Here is a 21515-nt window from a genome sequence, read left to right on the forward strand (position 1 = left end):
CTCTTCACGGGCACCGGAGATAAGGGCCCTGCAAGTTGTCTGGATGATGGTCCATTGATACTGCCGGAGGCTCTCAGGAGACTGCAGTGACTTGCCCAGGGCCACACAGCCAGTCTTGTCCTCCCTGTCATCCTGCCCTCGGCGGCCCAGGATCCCCCCAGATACTTGCTCTAGAGAGTGTCTTGGAGTTAAAACCTCAGGAAACCCCACACAGTAAGAAGAACTGCTCAGAGGAGCCCCAAATTTGAAAGGCTTGAAACTCTGACCTCTTCCCCTGCTCTGGGCCTACTGGGGGCTGGAAAGGAAGTGCTCCCCTTTCTGGTCAAGAGCTTAAACCATCTCCCCGGGCAGACTATGGCTAGAAGGAGGAGGACTTTTGGTGAGAGGGAAGGGGGCTTGGGGTTGGGCTTTGAGGTGTGGTTGTGTCTCCACAGCTGGGTGCTGTCCCCTCGCTGGCACCCCCCCACAGTTAGGAGGGGACATTGCCAGGACCCAGCCCCGGCCCCTCGGAGCTCCTAGGTCTGTGCTGGCCTGTTGAGCCCCTGTCGTCCCAGAGCTCCCAGCAGAGTTTCCCTTATCCGGCTTCAAGCTGGAAAGAGGCAGCAAGGAACTTTCAGAATGGAGTCTGTTTCCTGGCCCTCCCGTGACAGTCATCCACACCCAACACACCGAAGCATATTTTTAGTCACTTTGCAGGATTTAGAACACACCTCAAAGGCGCCAAGAAACACCACCAGCCTGGGATTAATTCCGTTCTCAGCAGGAAGAGGGTACCTCGTGCTGCCTCACCTCTTAGGTATGCTGTGACTCACCGTGGCCAACACTTTCGTGGGACCCGCACCTGCCTGTGGACATGGGGTCCAGAACAGACCTCAGTGGGGACGGAGCTCCCAGCCCAGGAGGGTGGTATCAGAGCGCCGGGTCAGCACCCACCAGGCCACCAGCTAGCTGGATGTCCACGATGGGGTCTTTTCTGGACGCAGAGACCCGTCTGTGAAACATGGGGTACTTCTGGGTTTCCAGGCTGTGTGTGGTGCTGACATACTGCCCTCAGCACTCGGCATGGGATTTTAGCTTCAGCCCAAGCCTCAGACAGATGGAGGGCTGAGTCTGGGGGTGGGACACGGAACCACAGCTCCTCCGAGATGGGTTGTGGCCCTGAGCGCGGAAGCGACTCGACCACTCTCCCCGGGAGCAGGACTCGGCCTCCTCACAGCGGCGGCGACCACTCAGACTTGCAGACGGAACCCCGTCCTCCTCTCTACCCGAGGGAGAGACGGACAGCTAGAGAGAACTGCGGGCCTGCCCGGGGTCTTCCTTCCGGGGTTCGTCCCTTCCCTGCGCAGCTGGGAGGCCGCAGCTTGGGGAGGCCCCGTGGGAGCCCGGCTCCCCTTGCCAGGGGCTGCCTCTCGGGGGCGGGGGGCCCGGGGAGGGTCCCGGCGCGCACACGGGAGTGGGACCAGGCGGAGGTAGGGAGCTGGAGCGCGTCTTTCCCGGGGCGGTGGGCAAACAGCGGTCTGCGCCCGGCCAGGCCCCCGCCAACCCCGCGCCGGGCACGCGGCCGGGCTCTCCCCAGGCCGACTCCGTCGGGGCGGGGGCCGCGCGGCTGCAGGCGCCCCGCCCCCCGCCCGAGACCCTCTCGCCGCTCCCCGGACGCCGCGCGCGGCAGTGGGCGAGCCCGGCCCGCCCCGGCCCCGCGGCCGCGCGGCGCACTGCGCCCCCGTCGGCGGCCCCGGGCAGCACGTGCGGGGCGGGGCCGGGCCTTGCCGCGCGCCGATTGGGCGCCGCGCGGGGGGCGGGGCCGGGCCGCAGCTGTCAGCGCTCCGGCGGCGGCGGCGCATCGGGGGACGCGGGCGGCGCGCAGCCGGGCCGGAGCGCAGGAGCCGACGGGCCGGCCGGGATGGTGCAGCGGCGGCTCCGCGGCGCACGCACGCCCTGAGGGGGCCCGGGCTGGGCCCCGCGCCCCCCGCGCCCCCCGCCGCCGCGGCCGGCATGATGTGCCTGGAATGCGCCTCGGCGGCGGCGGGCGGCGCGGAGGAGGAGGAGGCGGACGCGGAGCGGCGGCGCCGGCGCCGAGGGGCGCCGCGAGGGGCCGGAGGGGGCGGCTGCTGCGGGGCGCGGGGCGTGGGCGCCGCTGGGGTCGCGGCCGCCGCCGACGAGGTGCAGACGCTGTCGGGCAGCGTGAGGCGGGCCCCGGCCGGGCCCCCCGGCGCCCCCGGCACCCCCGGCTGCGCAGCCGCTGCCAAGGGCCCCGGCGTTCAGCCGCCCAAACCAGCCAGCCTGGGCCGCGGACGGGGGGCAGCTGCCGCCATCCTCAGCCTGGGCAACGTGCTCAACTACCTGGACAGGTACACCGTAGCAGGTGAGCGGGTGCCCCCCACCCCCGCCCGAGAACCAGGACCCCCGCCTGGAGGCGCCCCGGGAAGCCTTTGGTCCCCGGGTCCCTGTATTCGAGCCGTCCGTGGGGTTTCTGAGGGCTCAGTGCTCTGGCACAGCTGGGGCAATCACAGGTCCAGTCCGCGGGCCGACTCCCCGCTCCCCACACCCTGCCCCGCCCCGCCGAGCCAGGGGCCAAAGGAGTCCCCATCCCCGGAGTAGCCCGCGCGTCCGCGCCAGCCCTTGACGTCCCATCCGTTGTCCTCTTCTCCGAGAGTCTCCTCTGGGTGTCTCTGCGTTCTCGCCTCCGCGCCCCCTCCCGCCCCAGCCTCAGGTTCCCCGGCCTCTCTTCCCCTTCCCCCAGCCCAGGCGGTCTGTCGGGCCCTAGCGGGTCAGCTCCTTCCTTCCTCCGCCGCCTCCACTCCCCTGCGTGCGAGCGGCGAGTGCGCGCGCCCCTTGCGGGTGTGCGCCAGGGGAGACCGGGTGTGTGCGCGCGGGCGGCGCGGATCTGTGTGTGAGCGCGTGGCTGACAAAGGCTCGGGGCTGCGGGGAGCGGAGGGAGGGGCGGGGCGGGTCCGCGGCGCCTGGGGACCCAGGATGCGGTTTGCAGCTGGCCCTGGCTACAGGCCTGAAGACGCCTCCCCCTGCTCTGTGGCGCTTGGGGCCTGGGGTAGGGCACAGGCCGCTGGGGCTGGAGAGGGGGCTGCCCGGTCCCGTGGGAGCGTCTCTGGGAACCCGCCTCGGGGATGGCGTGGGGGTCGATAACCCTGCTAGTTTCTAGTCCCAGATTTGCCCCTCAGGTGCTTGGTGCGTGACCTTGGGCCAGTCTCAGTGTTTAGGTCTGTTTCCTGTTGGTGAGGTGCTTGATCCCTGGGCCCTGGGGGGATGGACGGGCCTCTGGGGTTCTGGCTGCTCACTCCCCCTCCCCCGGTTTTCAGGGCTCTGCAAGTAGGGCCCTTCCGTGGACTGAGCTGCCTCTAGGTGAGGATGCTGTAACCTTGAGAGGAAAGCACTCTGGCCAGCCCGCATGGGGCTCCCCGCAGGAGAAGAGCCATGACTACACATGGCATCTGGGCCCAGAACCAGCCCAAGCACAGCCTAGCAAAATCTGGAACAACCAAAAGAAAAAAGAGAGAGAGATAGGAGGAGGAATTTTGGACAGACGGTAAAGAGAACTTTGTCGGTTGGGGGAGAGGAGAGAGGAGAGTTCTGGTGTAAACCGTGTGGCCCTGCGTCCCCTTCCCTTCTCCTGGCCTCAATCTCCTCTGTTGAGTGGGGTTTTGTGTCAAGTTAAAGGGAAGAGCTCTGATGGGAGATCCTCCCCCACCCCCCACACTCGGAACCCCCTGGCACCCCGTTCTCTCCCGTTCCAGGGAGCTGGAAGCAGGTGCCCGTGGCACCAGACCCTGAGCTGGGCCGTGCCCGGGAGGCTCTTTGGTCTGCTCAGCAAGAATACTCCCGACATGCTGCCTGGGACCTGGGAGCTTAGGTGTCCCCCTAAAGTAGGGAGAAGTCAGAGAACGCGGGGGACTTCTGAATATGGATGAGACTGAGGCCCCTGTGCCCTCCATGTCCGAGATGGCCTGGGAGGTTGGATGAGGCTGGCACTCGGCCCCCCAGTAAGCCTCGGCCTGGGGGGAGACTTCCCAGTTCCCGCTGGACACGGAATGGAGCTGCTTCTGGCATTGTGACACTTTACAGCTTGTTTTTTTCCGGCCCCAGACCACCCCTCCCTGGTGTTCTCAGGGACACTGACTCTGCCAGGGACCGAGGGGAGGGGGTGGGATCAGGGAGCTGTGGAGCTTATCGGCCCAGCCCTCCCCGGGTCCCAGAGTCAGCATGGGAGCACGAGATAGGAAATTTCGAGTGAATGGGTAAGGGGGGGATGGAGAATGGCAGCTCAGAGGGGCGTGGGGCCGTGGGGAGGAAGGCCCGGAAAACCCTGTGCAAACAGCAGGCCTGGGCTGCCTGTCCCTCCCTGTCCCGGCCGGCCCCTCCCCCAACACCCAACAACATACACAGATTTCCTCTCCGGATAAGCCTGGCTCCCTCTCCCTCTCTTTATGGCAGAGCCCCCCACGCCCCTGCCCCGAGTTCAGTTTGTAGGAAGATTCCTGTCTCTATGACAACTGGTGCGCTGCGATGTGTTTGGTGGGGGAGGGCAGGGGAGGGCTCGTCGTAGGCCCCGGGGCCACCTGTTGCTGGCTGCCCCGCTGGGACACGGGAGGGGAGGCAAGCCCTGAATGGCTCCGTGGTCTTTGACATTCGGCCCACCTGGCCCCGAGAACCTCCCCCACGTGGCCCTGGCCTCCTCGTCAAAGAACCGAGGGTTTCCGTCTCTCTCTTCAAAGCTGTCTTGTGCCTTTCTGTCTTTATGGTATGGGCCAGCTCTGTCCAGAAGAAATATCACGCAAGCCACATACATAATTTAAATATTTCTAGGAGCCACATCAGAAAAGTAAGAAGAAATAAGGGAATTAATGTATTTTATTCAACCCGATCTATCTAAAAGTGTCACCATGTCATCCATATAAAAGCTACCCACGGGACAGCTTGCTCTTTTTCTCATACTGACTTTTGGAACCCGGCGTGTGACCTACAGTTGCAGCGCACGTCAGGTGGGTCCGGCCACGTTTCAGGGGCCACGGTGGCTGGGTCACTGCGGTGGGTGGCACGGACCCCGTCTTCGATGCCAGAGTTGGAGTCAGGCTCTTCAGCTTCCCGGCTGGGTGACCTCGGGGGTGTCCCCTGAGCCTTCAGGTTGCCGCGTCCTCCTCTCCACCTCCTGGGTTGGGGGAGTCCAGGAGGATGTTCTTAAGCACCCGGGCCAAGCAGACCCCCGGGAGAGCTGCACCCTGTCAGTGCCGCCCCCGCCTGGCCTCTGCACCCACCAGGCCGGCCCTGCGCCCTGCCCATGTTTGTGCGGCGCCGTCCCTTCCAGGTCCCCCTGGGAACCCCTCCCTTCTTCAGCAGGCGGGTCTCCATCCTGGGAACTGCGGCAGCATCTGGCTCTGTCCCCGCATTCCCAGCTAATTATGGCCTCTCCTCCTCCCCATGAGAACCCCCTGAGGGCAGCAGGCCTCAGAAGCAGGTGAGGAGGGCCCAGCCCTGGCCCTGGCCTTTCTTCGGGGTGGCTTCAGCTGAGGAAAATCGACGTAGCCCAGCAGTCACCTCTAGACGCTTCGGTCTGTCTGCTGTGTGCACAGGGGGGACAGGTACCTATTACAGCTCGCAGGGCGAGACGGGCGGGACCAGGACCCCAGCCCCTCCCGGGGCAGTGTCCTCTCGGTGGCAGTGGGGGCGCACGGCCCCTGCTTCCGGCCAGGGCAAGGGCCCTCCGAGCAGGTACACCGTGGCTCGATTTGACAGGCAGCGTGAGGCCCCCTCGGGCACATGGCTCTGCTCCCGGGGCCCCTCTGGACCTCGCGGCCCCTGCTCTCCACTCTGAGTCCAGTCATGGCTAGCAGCTCAGGAGGAAGAGGGGCCCGTCTGGCGAGGGTCTTGGGGTCCCTCTCCCCAGCTCTGTGTCCCGGTGCCAGGGCTGCCTCTGGGCTCCCCCTCTTCCGTCTGTGAAATGGAAGCAGAGCCAAGGGTGTAGGAGGCATCGCTGGGCTCCCGGAGACAGGCCCAGCCGGAGGTGCTGGCGCAGGCCCCGTGCCCTGCCGGAGAGTGGCTGTTGGGAGCGGAGGCCCTGCCCCAACTTCCCTGAGACCCGGTTTTCTTCGCCTCTGACCCAGCCTGTGGTGGACGGGGCGCTGGAACTGGGGGAGGGTAGGGGCTGCGGAGGAGAGGCAGAGCCCTGCCGTGGGGGAGCCCTTTTCTGGCGAAGAAGCCGTGGCTGTGGCCCATGGCAACTGCTCCCCAGCACAAACCCAGGAGGGCCCGTGGGCCCGGCAGGACACCTGAGCTGGGGGTGGGATGGGGTGGGGGGCGCTGCCGGCCTGGGCTTCTGGCTATGGTCAGCCTGGTTGAGTCTGTCCGGGGCTGACAGATGGGGAGGCAGAGGCCCAGGGCCTTGTCCAGGCTTACTGGGCTGGGTGGAAGCCAGGTCAGGCTCCCCGCTCTGTGGCTATCTTCGTGGATAGAGATGGTCCACACCTCGGGGGGCCTCGTCCCCTCGGGTGGCCCGGCCCCGGCCACGTCAGCGGTAACTTCTGCTGGGCGCGGTGTCCCAGGGCCACATTCCAGAGGGCCTGTCTGGCAGGCCAGCAGGCAGGTGAGCGGCCGGGCCGGCCTGGACCGCCAGGGCCAAATGACTCACCGCCAGTGCCCGTCTCCACACCTTCCGGCTGCGCTCTGGGCCCGTCAGAGGACATGCCTTGAAACGCGCCGCTTGGTCTGGGCGCAGGGCATTACCGGCCGGCTCTGCCTCTGTTTCCTGCTTTTTGACGAGCAGGAGGGCTGCAGGTTACAGTCAGAGAGGAGGGGCTCCCGTCCTTCCCTGGATAGGAAGGGGCTTGGGTTTCTGCCGGGGGGTGAGGGCCTGAAGCCCTGCGGCAGAGGGGATGAGAGCAAGGGAGGTGATGAGGACCCTGGCTGGGTCCTCAGGCTCCCTGTGCGGCCCTGACTGTCCCCGTCCCCCCAGCCTAGCTTCCTGTTCCTGGCTGTGTCGGACCTGCTGTGTCACCTAAGGCAAAGCCGGACCCTCTCTGAGCCCGAGTGCACCATTGATGGTTCTGTCTCTCCCTTTCTGTGGTTAGGGTCTTGCTCCCAAGGGTAGTGTGAGGCACGTGGTCCCTGCTGCCTGCCCTGCACCGCCCCCCCCCCCGCCGCCAGCTCTGCCTGTGCCCTCCTTCCCCAGGACAACCAGGCCAGTTCCCCAGTGGCTGCTAGCGGCTGAGCCCAGTCTCCCCTGGGGGGGTCTCCGTGGTGCCTTGGCCTCCTTCCGGAAGGCTTCCCAGCTTCCAACCACAGCCTTCAGCACACCTGCCCCATTTCGAGAGGCCGACCCCAGTCATCTGCATGGGGGCTGGTCAAGGTGTGGCCAGGTGCGGGGGTTGGCTAGACCCCGTCCTGCCTCACCCCGCCGGTTCTTCTAGGCTGGGGGCCCTGGTGGGTTCGGACGACCCTGCTAAGGCCCAGGTCCTGGTGCTGGGGCCAGTGAGGCGCTTCTCTCCCCACCACAGCATACAGCAGGCTGTGGGCCCTGCGTGAATGGGAGGGATGGGGGGATGTGGTCTGGGGGTGCCCGGCTGCCCCCCAGCCCTGGCGGAGGGGTCTCATTACCCCACGTGGGGCAGAATGGCTTCTGTATGTTCCGGAGGTGACTCTTGGGTCTCCTCTGCAGGCTGGACCTGAGCCACACGGTGAGGGCCTGGCCCTCTCCTGGCGGCGGGGAGGCTGGCGGCAGGAGCCCTGAGGGTAGCTGCGTGAGGGGCAGAGCACCTTCGCTGGGCAAGAAGTGAGCAGCGTGGAGGCTGGGAGGGCGTCCCTTCACAGGGGTCCCTCCGCTGTCGTGGGGACCGGACTAGGGCCGCGCCCCGCCGACGGCGAGCTCCGTGTGCTCATCACGGTCCCGTCACCGTCCAGCGCGGGTTTGCCCAACAGGCTCCCGGGAAGCCAGGAGCACGGGCTGTGTCTGGGACGCTGCCGTTGCCGGGTCGCTCACTGTTTCCAGCAATCGTGTGGGTAGTTGGTGTGGAGATGGAGAGGGGCGTTGGGTGAGGTGAGGGACACCGGCCGGCTCCCGCCTGGCCCGGCAGCCTCTGCCCCATGTTCCCTTCTGAATGTCCATCTGGCGTCCGAGAGGTGGGAGCCGCTGTGGGTCTCAGCCACTGAGGCTTTATCTCCCCCCTACGCCCCGGCCTCATCCAGGGTCTGTGGGTCAGGATAAGCGTGGCCCTGGTGGTCTCAGGAGAGTCCCTGAGCCGGGCCAGGGGCGGGGGGGGGTGTGTCAGGGAAGGAGTGGCTGCCTGGAGCCCCTAAATTACTAAGGCCAAATCGGTTCCAGGAAAGCTGGCCCCAAATGATAGACTAGAACCTTGGGACAGAGGCCAGGCTGCCTGTCCCTGCCCACTCTGGGCACGGAGACTCGGTGGGAGTGGGGAGGGCCCCGAGCACCGGGGGTCTGGGCGGTGGCGGTCGGGGGCCTCCTTCCTAGCACCCGCGGGAAGGGTGCTGCTGCAGCCGCAGGCTCTTTCGGGTCACACGCGTGGGGTCTGGGTCCTCTAGGGCGGAGGTGGGGCCTCTCCGCAGGGCTGACCCTGAGGTCCCTTCCTGCCTTGTCAGCCGGGGGCTGGGGGCCTCGGCCTCACGGTCCCTGTAGAGAGGACTGCCGAGCTGTTCTGACAGAATGCCCCAGATCTATCCGGTGACGTGGGGTAGAGGTCAGTGGACGTGGGTGTGTATATGACAAGTGTGGAGGCGGCAGGGATGGGGGGTCCTGGGGAGCTGTCTGAGGGGCGGTCCGAGGCTCGGAGCACGGGCCAGGTGCTCCCGGGGGTCCCTCAGTTCCTCCCCAGGGGGTGGGGGCAGGATGTGGCCCCACGGAAGCCCTGGAGGCAGGTGAGAAGTGACTGTGCGTGAAAGCAGGTCCGGCTCAGGGACAGCCTTGGCCGGTCCCCTCGGGCTGCGGGCGGGGTGGGGGGGCGGTGCCCACAGGGCCCGCCTGTGGCTCGCAGCCCCAGCCGTCCAGAGCCAGGTCAGCAGAGCCAGGCCCTCGGGCTCCTGTAATTACCGGGGCGGGAGCTCTGGCTGAGCGTTGGAGTGGCGCGGATCCTCCCAGAGCGGCCAGCTCTGAGCTCTCCACAGGGGACCCAGTCCCTCTGAGACGGACCAGCCAATGGCAGGCGTGGCCCATCCCTTCCCAGCCCCAGCCCCTGTCTTTCCTGCCGTCTGCCCCATGTTGGAGAAAGGAACCGTGAGGGGGGACTTTGTCCTGTTCTTTGGTCACGGCCGAGGCGCCCGTCCCTGAGGACATTTCGTAACTTACTGATGACCTATTGTGTGCCAGACTATGTTCTAAGCACTTTGTACAGATGATGCATGGAAACCTCACAACCAGGTGACTCAGATCTTAGAATTAAGACCTATCACAGAGGAGGATACAGACACAGAGAGGTTAAGTAACTTGCCTAAGGTCACACAGCAGGGTAAGTGGAGAAGCCAAGATTTTAACCCAGATGGTCGGCCTCTGGAGGCGGTGCTCTTGGGAATTCGGCTAAGTTGTCTGCTGCTCTGAAAAAGGCAGGGTGAATGGGGGGTGCTGGCGTCTGTGTTTGGGGGCGCGCCCAGCCCTGGCTGACAAGGCGGGAAGGGACCTCAGGGTCATGTGGTCCCAGCCTTGCATCCGAGGCTGGTCTGGGCTGGGGGCTCCCGAGGTCAGTGTGATTTCCTCTTCTACCTTGGTCTTGGGGAGGCCTCCGTGACTGCAGCAGGTCAGGATCCGGACCTGGCTTCTCTGCGGTCTCCTGGGGACCAGCAGTGGGTGGGGGTGACTCTGTGAATATCTGTGACCAGCTCTCGCGCCAACTCTTCAACAAGAGCATCAGAGGAGGGAGTCGGGGGGCAATTGGGAGACGTGACCTTGGGTCTGGGCCCTGGACACAGGTGGAGGCGGACCCCCCCCCCAGGAGGAGGGCCCAGCTGTCGTCAAGGCTCAGAGGCCTGAAGGCTGGGACGCGCCTCTCGCAGGGGCCTTGGACCAGCTAGTGGCTTGGACCAGCTAGTGGCTTCCAGTCTCCCAGTCTCCCTGGCAGAGGGTTGGGGAGTCCCAGGGTCTCCCCTCTAAACTGGTGGTTGTGCAGACCTGGGCCATGGGGCCTCCCGTGCTGGAATTCTGGGCTTCGCTGGGGTGGCACGAGGCAGCCGTCACCCTCGGCTAACCCAGGGAGCACAGTGGCGGGTAGCGTTACTGATCCTGGGGTCGGGCCAGTTAACGGAGAGGAACTTGTGGGTGATTCTGCTCTCGCCAGCGCTGGTGGCCGCCGGGCCTCCGTGTCTGCTCCTGGGCCCGGAACTCAGGCAGAGATGGACCGTGCAGGCGAGGTCAGGCTGCAGAGGGGTGCTGGAGCCCCGGAAGGAGGCCAGGTGCAGAAGAAGGGGGACTCTCGGAGGTCACTCATGGGGCTGCAGGGGTGAGGGGGCTCTGGGCTGGGGAGCGCCGTGGGCCACTCTGGGGATGGGGAGGAGGGTGGGGTCAAGCCATCGGGAAGGCTGGTTTTGGGGGAGTAATGGAGAGGAGGACACTGAGTTGGGGGGCGGGGGAACTCTAGTACCAACTCAGCTATGAAGGAGGGAGAGAGAGGAGCGGCTGGCAGAGGGAGCAAGTCAGGACCGTTTCCACCACCAGGACAAGACTAGGGGCTGCCGTGCAGGAGGCGGAAGGGAGGCTCAGGCCAGGGGTGCCCCAGGGCAGTGTCCCCAGGGGGCAGGAGGGATGGTTGGCTTTGGACGAGAGGCGAGACCCTCGGTGCTTGGGAGGAGTGTAACTGGGGGTCAGTGGGTGAGCGCATTTCCTTGGGCCAGGGAGGATACCCCCGTGGGATGATCCTGACTGTGGGTCGTGGGAGGCTGGACTGGCAGCTGTGGCCGTGGGGTGGCTGGGGGCCCCACTTGGCACGCCCCAGGCTGGTAGAGGGGCTAGGCCTGGGCCAAGGAGGCTGCTCCCGGGCGGGAGGCCCGTCCTGTGACCCCACCAAACCTCAGCCTCCAGGAAAGAGGCTAAAAATAAGGCTGTGGTGGGAAGAAGGGAGGGGTGTGTGGGCCTGAGCCAGGCTGGGGCCCAGAGGAAAATCCGAGACGGCCGGCGGGCTGCTGTGACACATGCTTCCCGAGCCAGCGGCCAGCGGATCTCACCCGCCTGTGGCCGTAGCCCCTTCCTGGCCACTAAGAGGGAAAATGGCCCCTTAGAGCTTCGACGAGGCCCTGTTCCCAGGGAGGGTTCTTCCTGGAGCTCAGGCTGTGGACACACGCCCAGGCCCTGGGGTGCTGGGCTCCTTTGTCGTGGGCTCTGGCCGCCCAGGGGTTCCCAGGACGTCCGTCTGGATGTGGAAAAGTGTCCTTCCCCCTTCCCAAGAGCCCTGTGCATCAGAGGTGGTCAGGGGAGGCTTCCTGGAGGCAGAGGCAAATTCTGGGACTTGAAGAGCTGCAGGGGTGAGGCATGGTCAGTCAGGGGGCTAGGCAGGACGTGCCCCAGGGAAGATGCAGGAGCGTTTCGATTTGCTGGGGACATATGCCGTCTTCACGACGACCATCTTGCTACGGCCTGCCTCCCCCAGGGTGGCCCCCTGCCCTCGTCTTGCAGGGGCCCAGGGAGAGGCCTACCCTCCCGCGACCCCCCCACTGCCACGTGTCTGTAAGCACACGGAAGCTGTGACGTGTCTCCTCTGGGGGCTGCAGATGACCTGTCACCCCCCCGCTCGCCGCTCTGCAGCAGCTCCTGCCGGAGGGGGCACGGAGCGTCCACTCACCCACTGTCTCTGTCCACAACTGGCTGTGTTGTGGGGGCCGATGAGAGCAAGGGACATGCAGAGGCCGAAGGATACGCTCCGGTGTTCGCTAACAGACCTGGTCCCCCGTCTCCTCTCAGACCCTTACGTGCCGGGTGACTCATGTGACATGCAGCACGGGGTCGAAAATTCAGGTAGCAGCGGGTTAGAAGGAGCACGTCCAGAGCCTCTCACGGTGCTCAGACCTTAGTGGCGACCACACCTGGTGGCCCTTAGCTCCTAGCAGCGGCGAACCCAGAGAGCGTGTATCCGTGTCGCTGGCGCCTTCCCCATAGAACTCGCTAATCCGAGTGTGACGAGGGCTAAAGCCGGAATGGGCAGGGGCGCATGGGGCGCCTGACTTATTGAGGATGACGGGAGGGGAGAAACTGGGAAGACTTCCCAACAGAGGAGGTGCCTGAACTAGTCTTGAAGGAGTGGCCGGAACAGCACAGTCCCCAGGGTGGATGGGGATGGGTGGGCGGTCGGGGGGCCGCGGCGTGGCATGGGGGCGGTGGTATTCCGAGGAGCGTGGCTGGCGTGGGGTTGGAGGGGCTGAACCTGCAGCCTGTGGCCTGGTGAAGGCCAGGGGCCTTGTCTGAGGCACTGGGGAGCCACGGGAGAGGCTGGCGGCTTGCGAGAGGGTGGGGAACGGAGGGCCCGGCTCGGGAGTGGGCACGAACAGGCTGTGGGGCTGGGAGGTGAGCGCCGCCTTGGTAGCCCCGCCGTCCGCAGGCCCCAGACAGGCCCCCGGCCTCCGCCTTCGGGGCATGGCCACAGCCCGCCTTGGTAATTAAGTCATTAACTGGGCCTCACACAGCCTCTTCATTACGGGTAATTATGGCAAATCCACTCGGCGTTCACAAGGAGGTGTCCAGTGTTTCTCGGCTGTCAGGCCGCATCCCAGGAAATGGCTCTTGGGGGGACAGCGGCCAGCGGGCGTCTCCGGCAGGCCCGGGACTGCGGCTCTGCCCACTTTGCTGCTGTGTGACTTGGGGCGCGGGGCTGAGCTCCCCTGCTTTGGTTTCCCTGTCCGTCTGGGGGTGGGGGAGAGTCCCGGCCTCGTGGGCCGGGCTCGTAGGGTCGCGTGGGGCCTGACCCGGGAAACCGGTTACGGCGTGGAGGTGGGCTCCGTCGTCCTCACTATCATCGTGACGAGGGCCGGGGGTCCCCCGCAGGCAGGCCCGGTCATCTCCTTGGCGTGGGGGGCTTCTCCTCCTTTCTCCCCGTCCCTTCTCCGTGCACATGTGCGGGGGCCCAGCCTCCCGCGGTCCTCCGTGAGAAGCAGGGCTGGGGGTCTCCTGGCTCAGGGGCCTGGTGGAGCTCTGGGAGAGGCAGCGGCGTGCAGGAGCTGGCTGGCCCGTGCGGCCGTGGCCGTCTGCCCACGGTTGCTGCTGCTGTTGGCTCTCCTGCTTGTGCCCCTGCTCCGCCGCTCGCCCCCCGACACGCCGAGTCCTCGTGGGAGAGTAGAGATGGCTGGGACTTGGGAGAAGGGCCGGCAGGGCCTCGAGGGGTCCCCTTCCCCCCAGGAAGCCTGGAGCCCCGCCTGCTTCCCTCGGCACCTCAGCTCTGGTATCGGGAGAGAGGGGGTGCTGGTGATCACCCCAAGGACAGCCGGGCAGGCGTGTGCACGTGCAGGGGAGCGGGTGTGAGCACGGCCTGCGACCCCTCGGCTGGAAGGCCTCCTTAGTGACTGTCGGGGGCTCTGTGGCCTCCCCCGAGGGTAGGGCCACAGGCGGACGGAAGTTCCAGGCCGGCAGGTGGGAGGCTGGGCTGCCTCGCGGAGCAGGGCTGGGGACAGAGGGCTGGGCATGGCTCGGGGGGAGAGGGGAGGCCAGACGTGACCCGTAAGCATCCTCTGTCGTCCCCTCGCAGGCGTCCTTCTGGACATCCAGCAGCACTTCGGGGTCAAGGACCGCGGCGCCGGCTTGCTGCAGTCAGGTGAGGCCCACCGCCCCCGCCAGGCCCGGCACAGCTGCTGGACCCTTCCCTGCTGGCCTCTCCCTGCCTCGAGGGAAGGGACGTGGGCTTCGTGTCCACATCTCACGGCCGAGGCTCTTAGAAGACAGCTTCCCCGAGCCTGTACCTCTTTCTTGTAAAACAGACAAAGAACAGTCTGAGGGGTCAGTGGGGGGCATACAGGGGTGTGGCCCTGGTCCGGGGCCCTGGAGGTGACCCTTCCTTTGGGGTCTGGGTCCTCCTCGGGAGCCGGTGGTCGGGGCCCACCCTGAGGCTGCTGGAGGGACGTCGTTAGGTTGCTGTGCAGGACGGTGTCAGGGGAGCCTTGGTGACCGTGTCTCCGCAGCACACCCCTCCGCCCCCCCCCCGACTGCTTCCATCGCCCGTCAGGCTGGGAACCCTCTCCCAGATGTAAAAGCAGGAAATCCCCTCAGCCGGTCCCAGGCAGGGGCCTGAGAGCCTGGCTCCCGGGTGAGTTCTGGGCCTGATGTCCTCCGCCCCCTGGGCTGGGGCACTGGGGCAGGCCGTGAGCCGTTGTCCCTGCCTATCTGCCCCTCGCGGCCGGGCCCATGGGTCCTTTGCCCCTGCCTGACCCACCCAGTGCCCCAAGCTGGCTGTGTGGCTGAGGGCCCAGTTCCTTTGGCTCCGGTTCCCCTTGGCCCTGGAGTCATGGTCAGATGTGTGGGAGGAAGTCCGTGGTGTGCATTCCAGAGTGTGAACCCCTTGCCCGGCCCTGGCTCCCCGGGGAGGGCGGGGTGGAGGGAGCCGGCCCTGTCCAGGAACCTGCCTGACCTGTCTCAGTGGCATTCCAGGGAGGGCTGTGCCAGGCCTCTGTGGCCTCCATGAGCCCCCAGAGCATCACCACTCAGCCAGGCCCTGTAGCCTGGGTCTGTTCCCAGGTAGGGTCCTTGGGACACAAAGGGAGGGCCTGGCGGTTACAGGGCTCAGCCCGACAGACAGCGGAGTGAGCTGGGGCAGGGGCAAGGCTGTGGGGTCCGGCACCCTAAGGGCAGCCGATCCCCACCATTGCCCCCAGCACTGCACTGAGGACATGAGCCCACACCTGACCCCTGGCCCTTCCCTCTGGCCGGGCCTCCCAGCTGGGCCAGAGCCAGTCAGCCACCCCCAGGACAGGTGCGGCCCGCCTCCCGGGCTCTGAGCACACAGTAGCCACCACTCAGGGAGCGTTTCGGCCAGACGTAGTGGGGGTGGGGGCGGGAAGGCAGGAGACAGCCCAGCTTTCCAGCCCCCTCGCTCTGTGGCCCCTGAGTCCCGGGGGACCAGGCCGAGTCTCCTCCCCTCCTGGTCTTGGCCTTGCTGACCGACCAGGAGCCAGGTCTGCCCTAGCTCCCTGCACTCAAGCCCCAGCAGTGAGGTTCGAGGCCTGCACAGCCTCCTGGGGAGGGCCTGTTGCCATGTGTCCTTGGCCACCTCCCTGGCCGAGAGAGGGAAGTCACGGCAGCCCCCGCTGGCCCCTGGGGACCTGGCTGGAGGGGGACAAACAGCCAGCAGTGTCCTCGTCTCTGGCTGCTCCTCCCAGAAGCTCTCTTTGCAGCTTTATGTCCCCGACGAAGGGACAGAGGCCGAGAGGAGCCACGAGGACTTGCGGGCCTGGGATGGGGACCCTGTGTGTGCCACACTCTCCCCTTGCGGAGGGCACACGGGTGGCTGCTGGCTTGTCCAGGTCTTGTCCCCAGCATCTGAGCTGCTGTCATCCCTGTTCTCTGGGTGGTGGTCTCTCAGAGTCCTGTACCCCCATGACCTTTGCCTTAACACCAGCCCCCCGGTGTGACCGGGCGGGCCCCCGGAGCCTAGAAGCCAGGCAAGCTAGACCAGGATGTGACTCAGTGGGCAACCAGGCCAATCAGCTAACAGGCCTGGGCCCCGGGCACCTGTCTCTTCCCCGAGCCCCTGATAAGGTCAGAGCCAGGTGGAGGCGCCCAGATCAAAGGGCAAGGCTGCGAGCAGAGTCTGCTGCTTGTCTGTGGGCCCTGGGGGCTGCTGTGCTCAGAGACGGGGTGGGGGGAGCTGGGGCTCAGGCCTGGGCCTGCCCCTGCCGTTTCCCCGGGACCCAATCTTGAGAGCCGGCTTGGGAAGAGCCTGCTTTTGGCAATCCCCGGGCAGAGAGCTGCCAGGTGGGAGCCGGGCCCTGAGTCCCGGCAGGAGCAGCAGCTCAGCCTCTATGATTACAGCTCATGCCACCCTGGGAAACCGGGAGCCTGCAGAGCCTACCCCCGAGGGGCAGCTGCTGCCCAGCCCACTGCTGGCCAGGCCCTGGGCTGGGCTCTCCCCCAGGCTCCGGCCCTGCTTTCCAGTGGGAACAGAAAACATGTCCAGTCACCACCAGGCATAGGGAGCACCTTGGGGCCTGGGGGTGGGATGGGGACAGAGCAGGGGGGCAGCTAGCTGTGCCTGGGGGCAGGTGGGCAGACCTTCCCCAAGGAGGGGACGTGCGAGTGGGGCGCGGAAGGGTGAGGGTGCGTTTGCTCGGGGTGTGGGACGTCCAGTCACCCTCCTTCCCCCGCTCTGAGCCAGATGAAATATGCCCGGGAAACGTTCACCTGACGTAGCTGAGCCTGAAAGCCCGAGCGAGCAGGGAGATTCCCGGGGCCGATGCAGAGACCTGAACCCGAAAACAGGGTGGGCACTGGTGTGGAAGCCAAGTGGGCCAGAGCACCCGGGGACCGGGATCTGTTGCTGGAGCTTGTGACGGTGTTTTTAGTGTAAACATTTTTACGATGAAGAATTTTAAATACACATCAAAAGCAGGGAGAGCGGCGCCAGGAAGTTCCACAGAGCCCTCGCCCAGATGCACGGGACCTTCTACCGGTCCAGGACCCGGGCTCCGGGGCTCCCCTGCTCTGAGGATCGGCCCGTGTAGCCTCGGCTCCCGGTGTCTCGTGGGTGACTTGGTCTCCCCTCAGAGCCCAGGGCAAGCTCCCTGATGTCTGGCTGCGCCGCCAGGCCAGTGGCAGTTTGTCTGTGAGGGCACACATCCGTGGGCCAGAGGGGTCCAGGCCCTTCCACACGTAGGAACCCCCGGAGGCAGACCTAGCTGCTCCCCGGGGAAGGCTCCGTGACCGGGGGCCTGTGTGGGACACAGATGGCAGTGCCCGCCGAGGATAGTCAAACAGAAAATGGGCAGAGCGCGCAAGCAGGCGGCCAGCCGAGGCCGGAAAATGGGGAAACTGATCCCTGAGCAAAGTACAGGCACTAGGTCTGCCTTCGGGGCTTCTAAGCTGCGTGAGCTCAGTTTCCAAGGTTGCACAGAAAGAGTAGAACTTAAAAGACAGGGGCAGCACCTTAGTGAGAAGGGACGGGGAGCTCCTTCCAAGACTCAGCTCAAAATTCTGGAAGTGAAAAGGTAGGCACTGAAATTTAACACTGGAGCAATTAGACCCAGTCAAAGAGAAAATTAGCAAATCAGAAGACGGGTCTCTGGAAGGCAGCCCGTCGGGAGAGGGGAGCGGGTTTCAGGCTCCAGGGACTGGACTCGGGGGGAGCGGAGGGAGGGAAGGCCGTGCAGAGGGCAGGGTCACGTCGCAAAAGGAATCTGGCTCTCGTCCTGGGGTGGCCAGAGAAGGCTTTGGGATAGGCAGGTCCCTGACCGATGGAGGCATCGGGATGTTCTCCCTGGGGCTGAGTGTGGGGGTGGATGGGAGAGGGGAGGCAGCCCAGGGTTGTGGTCGGAGTGGTCACGAGGATGTTCCAGGATGGGGTTGGGGCAGAGTGGGGACGGGGGACAGAGGAAGAGCCAGCTCAGACTGAAAGCAGACAGCAGCTCTGCCTTGGGGCCGCCTCCTTCTGGCCTTTCCGCTCCCCGCTTCATCCAGCAAGGCTGCCCCCGGCCCCGTCCTTTCCCCGGGAGGCCCAAGAACCCGTCTTCCTGAGGCCCGAGGGGCCAGCCCAGGGTGTCTGTCCCGAGCGGTGGGAGGGAGGAGTGGTTCCCATTCTCTCCGCGGGAAGTCTGCGCGGTGATGGGGCCGGGCTGTCCTGGGTCCCCCCTGTCGTCCGGCTGCCTGGGCCTCCGTCCGCCACGTCCTGTGGGCAGAGCCCGCCTGAGTGACTTCCCCTGCCCACAGGAGATGGAGGATGGCAAATCTCCCCAAATGACAGTTGGGCCAGATTTGGACTTTGTAAAAACAGGCTGGTTCAGCCGAGGCTGCGGTGGGGGCTGGACCCGAGCTCCAGGGCCACTGTGGGGAAGCCCGGGGTCCCCCAGCTCAGACCTCAGCTGCTCCGGCCCCAGGACCATCTTCTGGGGTTCAGCAGGGCCGAGCGCGCCCCGAGAAGGGCTCGGCAGCCCCACGGGTGGGGTCCGAGGGGCTCCGACTCCTCAGCGGGGCGGTCCCGGGCTCTGGGTGTGGGCCCGCAGAGAAGGTCAGGGGTCTGGGCAGCCCCTCCCCGCGCTCTCCCTGGCCCTGCATGGCAGGGGCACCGCCCGTCCCACAGGGAGGCTCCGAGGCCCTGCCCCCTCTGGCCTGGCTCCCTGCCCGCGGGCCCCATTGTCCCCGACCTGTGGGCTCAGCACACGTGAGCGGCCGAGGGCTTCCCCACACCCGGACCACAGGATGTCCTCGTGTGGGAGCTGCTGGGAAAGCCGTCCCGCTGGGACCGGGTGGGGCCGCCCGGCTGCGCAGGAAGCTGTCCCGCAGCGAAGGTGGCGGGGCGGGGGGTGGTGGGTAGGGGACGATCCTGGCCCGGCCGGCTTCACCCCCAGCCCGTGGCCGCTGGCCAGAAGCCTCTGCACACCCACCAGGGACCAGGTCCTCTGCCGGTCCTCCTGCCGGCCACGGTTTTCTCCTCTCCCTGCCCTGGTTGTGTTCGGAACCCCACGCCGCCCCGCGACGTCCCTGAGGGCCCGGACGAGTCCCCTCTCTTGTCTGTCCCGAGCAGAGTGGAGGGCTGCAAAGACGGATGGATCTGTCCCTCCCGACCCCGGACACCCTTGTCCCCGAGGATGCAGGCTCAGGAGGGTCACTGTGTCCTTTTGGGCGAGTTCCTCCTCCTGTCAGTGGCCCAGCTCTATAACAGGGTGACGCGGTGCAGCTCGGCTGGGGCTGCGCCGTGAGGACAGGCTGTGTCTGGGCGGCCATCCTCTCAGACGGGCCGGCAGATAGCCTGAGGTCCGCTCCGTGGCACGCGGTGGGTGGGGATGGCCCGGGGCAGCTCTCCCCTTGGGTCCGTCCACCCTCTCCTCGAAGGGGAAGAGCAGACATGCCATGGTTGTCCACGGGCTCCTCCAGCACCTTCCCCTGCTCCGGCCTGGCCCACCTTCTTGCAGTCCCCCTTCCCCGTGCTGGGGTCTGTAGTGTGATTTACAGCGAGGACCCTGGAGTTAGACAAATGGGATTTAACCTGTGGCTTGGCCGCCCAACGAGCCGTATGACCTCACTCCTTTTGGCCTCTGTACCTTCCTGTGGGGTGAAGAGAAGCGTGAGGGGCAGTGAGATGACTGGTGTTTAGGTCCGATGCGTGTGCTCGGGCCCGCCAACGGGAAGTGGGGTTCTTGGTAGCGGGAAGCACCCTGCCACCTTCACCTTCCTGCGGTGTTGCTTCTGAGACTGGTGATGTAAGAACAGTCTTGATTTTATTTATTGTATTATCATCCCGGTAAACTCCTACGCACCCTTCAGAGCCCTGCTCTGGCGTCACCACCTCCACGAAGCCTCGCTTCACGATCTTTGCCCCCCTCACTGGTTTCCAAACAGGGCAAACCATGGACCGGGTCACTCTTGATCTGATTCTTTTTGCCTACACCCCCCCCCCCGGCCCCCAGCGCAGACAGGCACAGAGGGAGCGGTTCCTTCTCCTCCCCTAATACGTGTGAGTCCTGACAAGGCCCATATCCTGGTCTGATCTCAGGCAGGTCCTGGGAGGCAGGCCCAGCAGGAAAATTCTTTTTCTAGATACGAGGAAGTAATTTCTGTGTTGTCTAACCTGAACAAGGGCCCAGTGTTGACCAAGGCTGCGGCCCGTGTGGGGCGTGGCGTCAGGCTCCTCAGGCGCTATCTTACCCCGCGCTCTGGGCAACCCCGGAGTTGCCGTTTTATCTTCGTTTTACAGAAGAGGAGGCTGGGACACGAGAGGCTGTTGTTAGAGTTTCAGGAATTGTGTAAGCCGGTGGTCGCACACAGCCATCAGGAGCGGCTACATCGTGCAGACCAGGGTTCAACGTCCTGTGTTCAGAACCGACGTAGCAGACACCCAGACCCCTCCCTCCCTCCCCGCTTTGCAGCCTCCTGCGGTCCCTGTGTTGGAGAGGCTGTGGCCCGCCCTTGCCCCCGCTCGGCGGAAGGAAGCGTGTGGTGCACAGCTCCCCCGACTCGGGCAGCCTGAGGTCAGCCGTGGTGGGCGTCTCTGCACCACGCCCGCTGGCAAACCCCACCCGTCGGGGTCCCCCACTGTTTTGGAAAGCCGTCAGTGTGGCCCTGAACAGAGAGGCGGAGGCCTGCCCGTGGTCAACCAGCTGGGAAGGAACAGCTGACTCTGGGCCCAGGGAGGGTCTCTGGTGCCCAGACCCATGGCCCTCGATGCCAGCTCTGTCCCCAGCAGCCACACACTCACCATGCTGCTCACCAGGACGAGGGGAGACTGTCCCCCTCCTCCCAGCCAGCCCTCTGCCCGCGACCTCCCCGTCCCTCCCACCCGGCCTCCTCTCTCTCTTCTTCCCGCCTGCCCCCGCCCAGATCAGGTCTGAGGGAGACACCAAGCCTGCCTGCACACCCGGCCTGGCGGTCAGAGCCCGGCCAACTGGCCACCTCGTCTGCCCACCCCTAGCCTTTGTCTGGCCATCTGCCCGTCAGCTGTGGGACCGTCTTCCGGGGGAGGCGTGGGGGAGCTGCCTTGACCCCGGCCCCTAGGGTCTATGCTGCCTTGCTGGGCCTCTTCGTCCCACCTGGGGCCCCAAGGCCCCGCCCAGCACCGGCAGCGGCATCCCCACGGACTCCTTGGGGACGCCACTGCTCTCTTGTTCTAGAAGAGTAAAACCAGGTCACGTCGCCGCCCTGCTCAGCGTCCCCCAGTGTTTTCCTTCTCAGCCCTGGAAACCACAGTCACCACAGTGGGCCGCGAGGCCCTGCTCCATCCGGCCTCTCCCCCCTGCAACCCCATCCCTCTGCTCCAGCCACTCTGACCTCTTCACTGTTCTTCGGATGTACGAAGCATACTCCTGCCCCAGGGCCTTTGCACTTGCTGTTCTTGCCCCAGTATTTACATTTGTTTTCTTACCTCCTCCAGGTCTGTGCTGAAGTGTCACCTTCTCTGACCTTTCTGTTTAAAGTCGTAGCACCTGCTTTGTCTCTCAGACACATAGTTCCCAACTCCTATTTCTGCCCCGTTACCCTCCTTGGCACTTGTCACCGTCTGACACACCAGTTTTTGTTTGATCTTCGGTTTCTCCTGCCGAAGAGGGCGGGAATTTTTGTCTGTTTCGTTGAACGGACGGACGAGTGAATGAACAAAGGCCGTGTTTGCGGAGGTCAGGGAGGCGTCTACAGCCCGCTGGGAGTGAGGGTGGGAGACCGGGGCTCCAGGCCCGCTTGTACTCTGCTCTGTGACCTTGGGCAGGTCCCTTCCCCTCTCTGACCCTCTTTCCCAAGGCTAATAAGGGGAGCAGTGTGGGAGGTGCGAGGAGCAGGCTCCGGAGTCGGGATCAAAGCGCATGGGACTTTGGCTGCCAGTGGGGCCCTGGGCGCGTCTTGTTTCCCCACCTCTGTGAGGCGCGGTGGGCTGGGAGCACACCCATGATGC

General features: G+C 65.5%; 1 protein-coding gene across 2 annotated transcripts in view; it reads left to right on the forward strand.

Moving 5' to 3' along the window:
* Positions 1–1992: 1992 nt before the first annotated feature.
* The window catches only part of SPNS2 (SPNS lysolipid transporter 2, sphingosine-1-phosphate), a gene marked incomplete at its 5' end in the record, with an annotated part of 29761 nt that continues 10238 nt past the window's right edge, over positions 1993–21515 (forward strand). For both annotated transcript variants that reach the window (XR_013968119.1, XM_080825838.1), the window contains 2 exons: positions 1993–2362; positions 13680–13745. Coding sequence is in view for 1 of the 2 variants with exons in the window: in XM_080825838.1 (XP_080681964.1) it covers positions 1993–2362; positions 13680–13745 (436 nt within the window). The remainder of the gene's footprint in view (positions 2363–13679; positions 13746–21515) is intronic.

This window comes from Martes martes (genome assembly GCF_963455335.1).
Source record: "Martes martes genome assembly, chromosome: 16".
NCBI lineage: Eukaryota > Metazoa > Chordata > Mammalia > Carnivora > Mustelidae > Martes > Martes martes.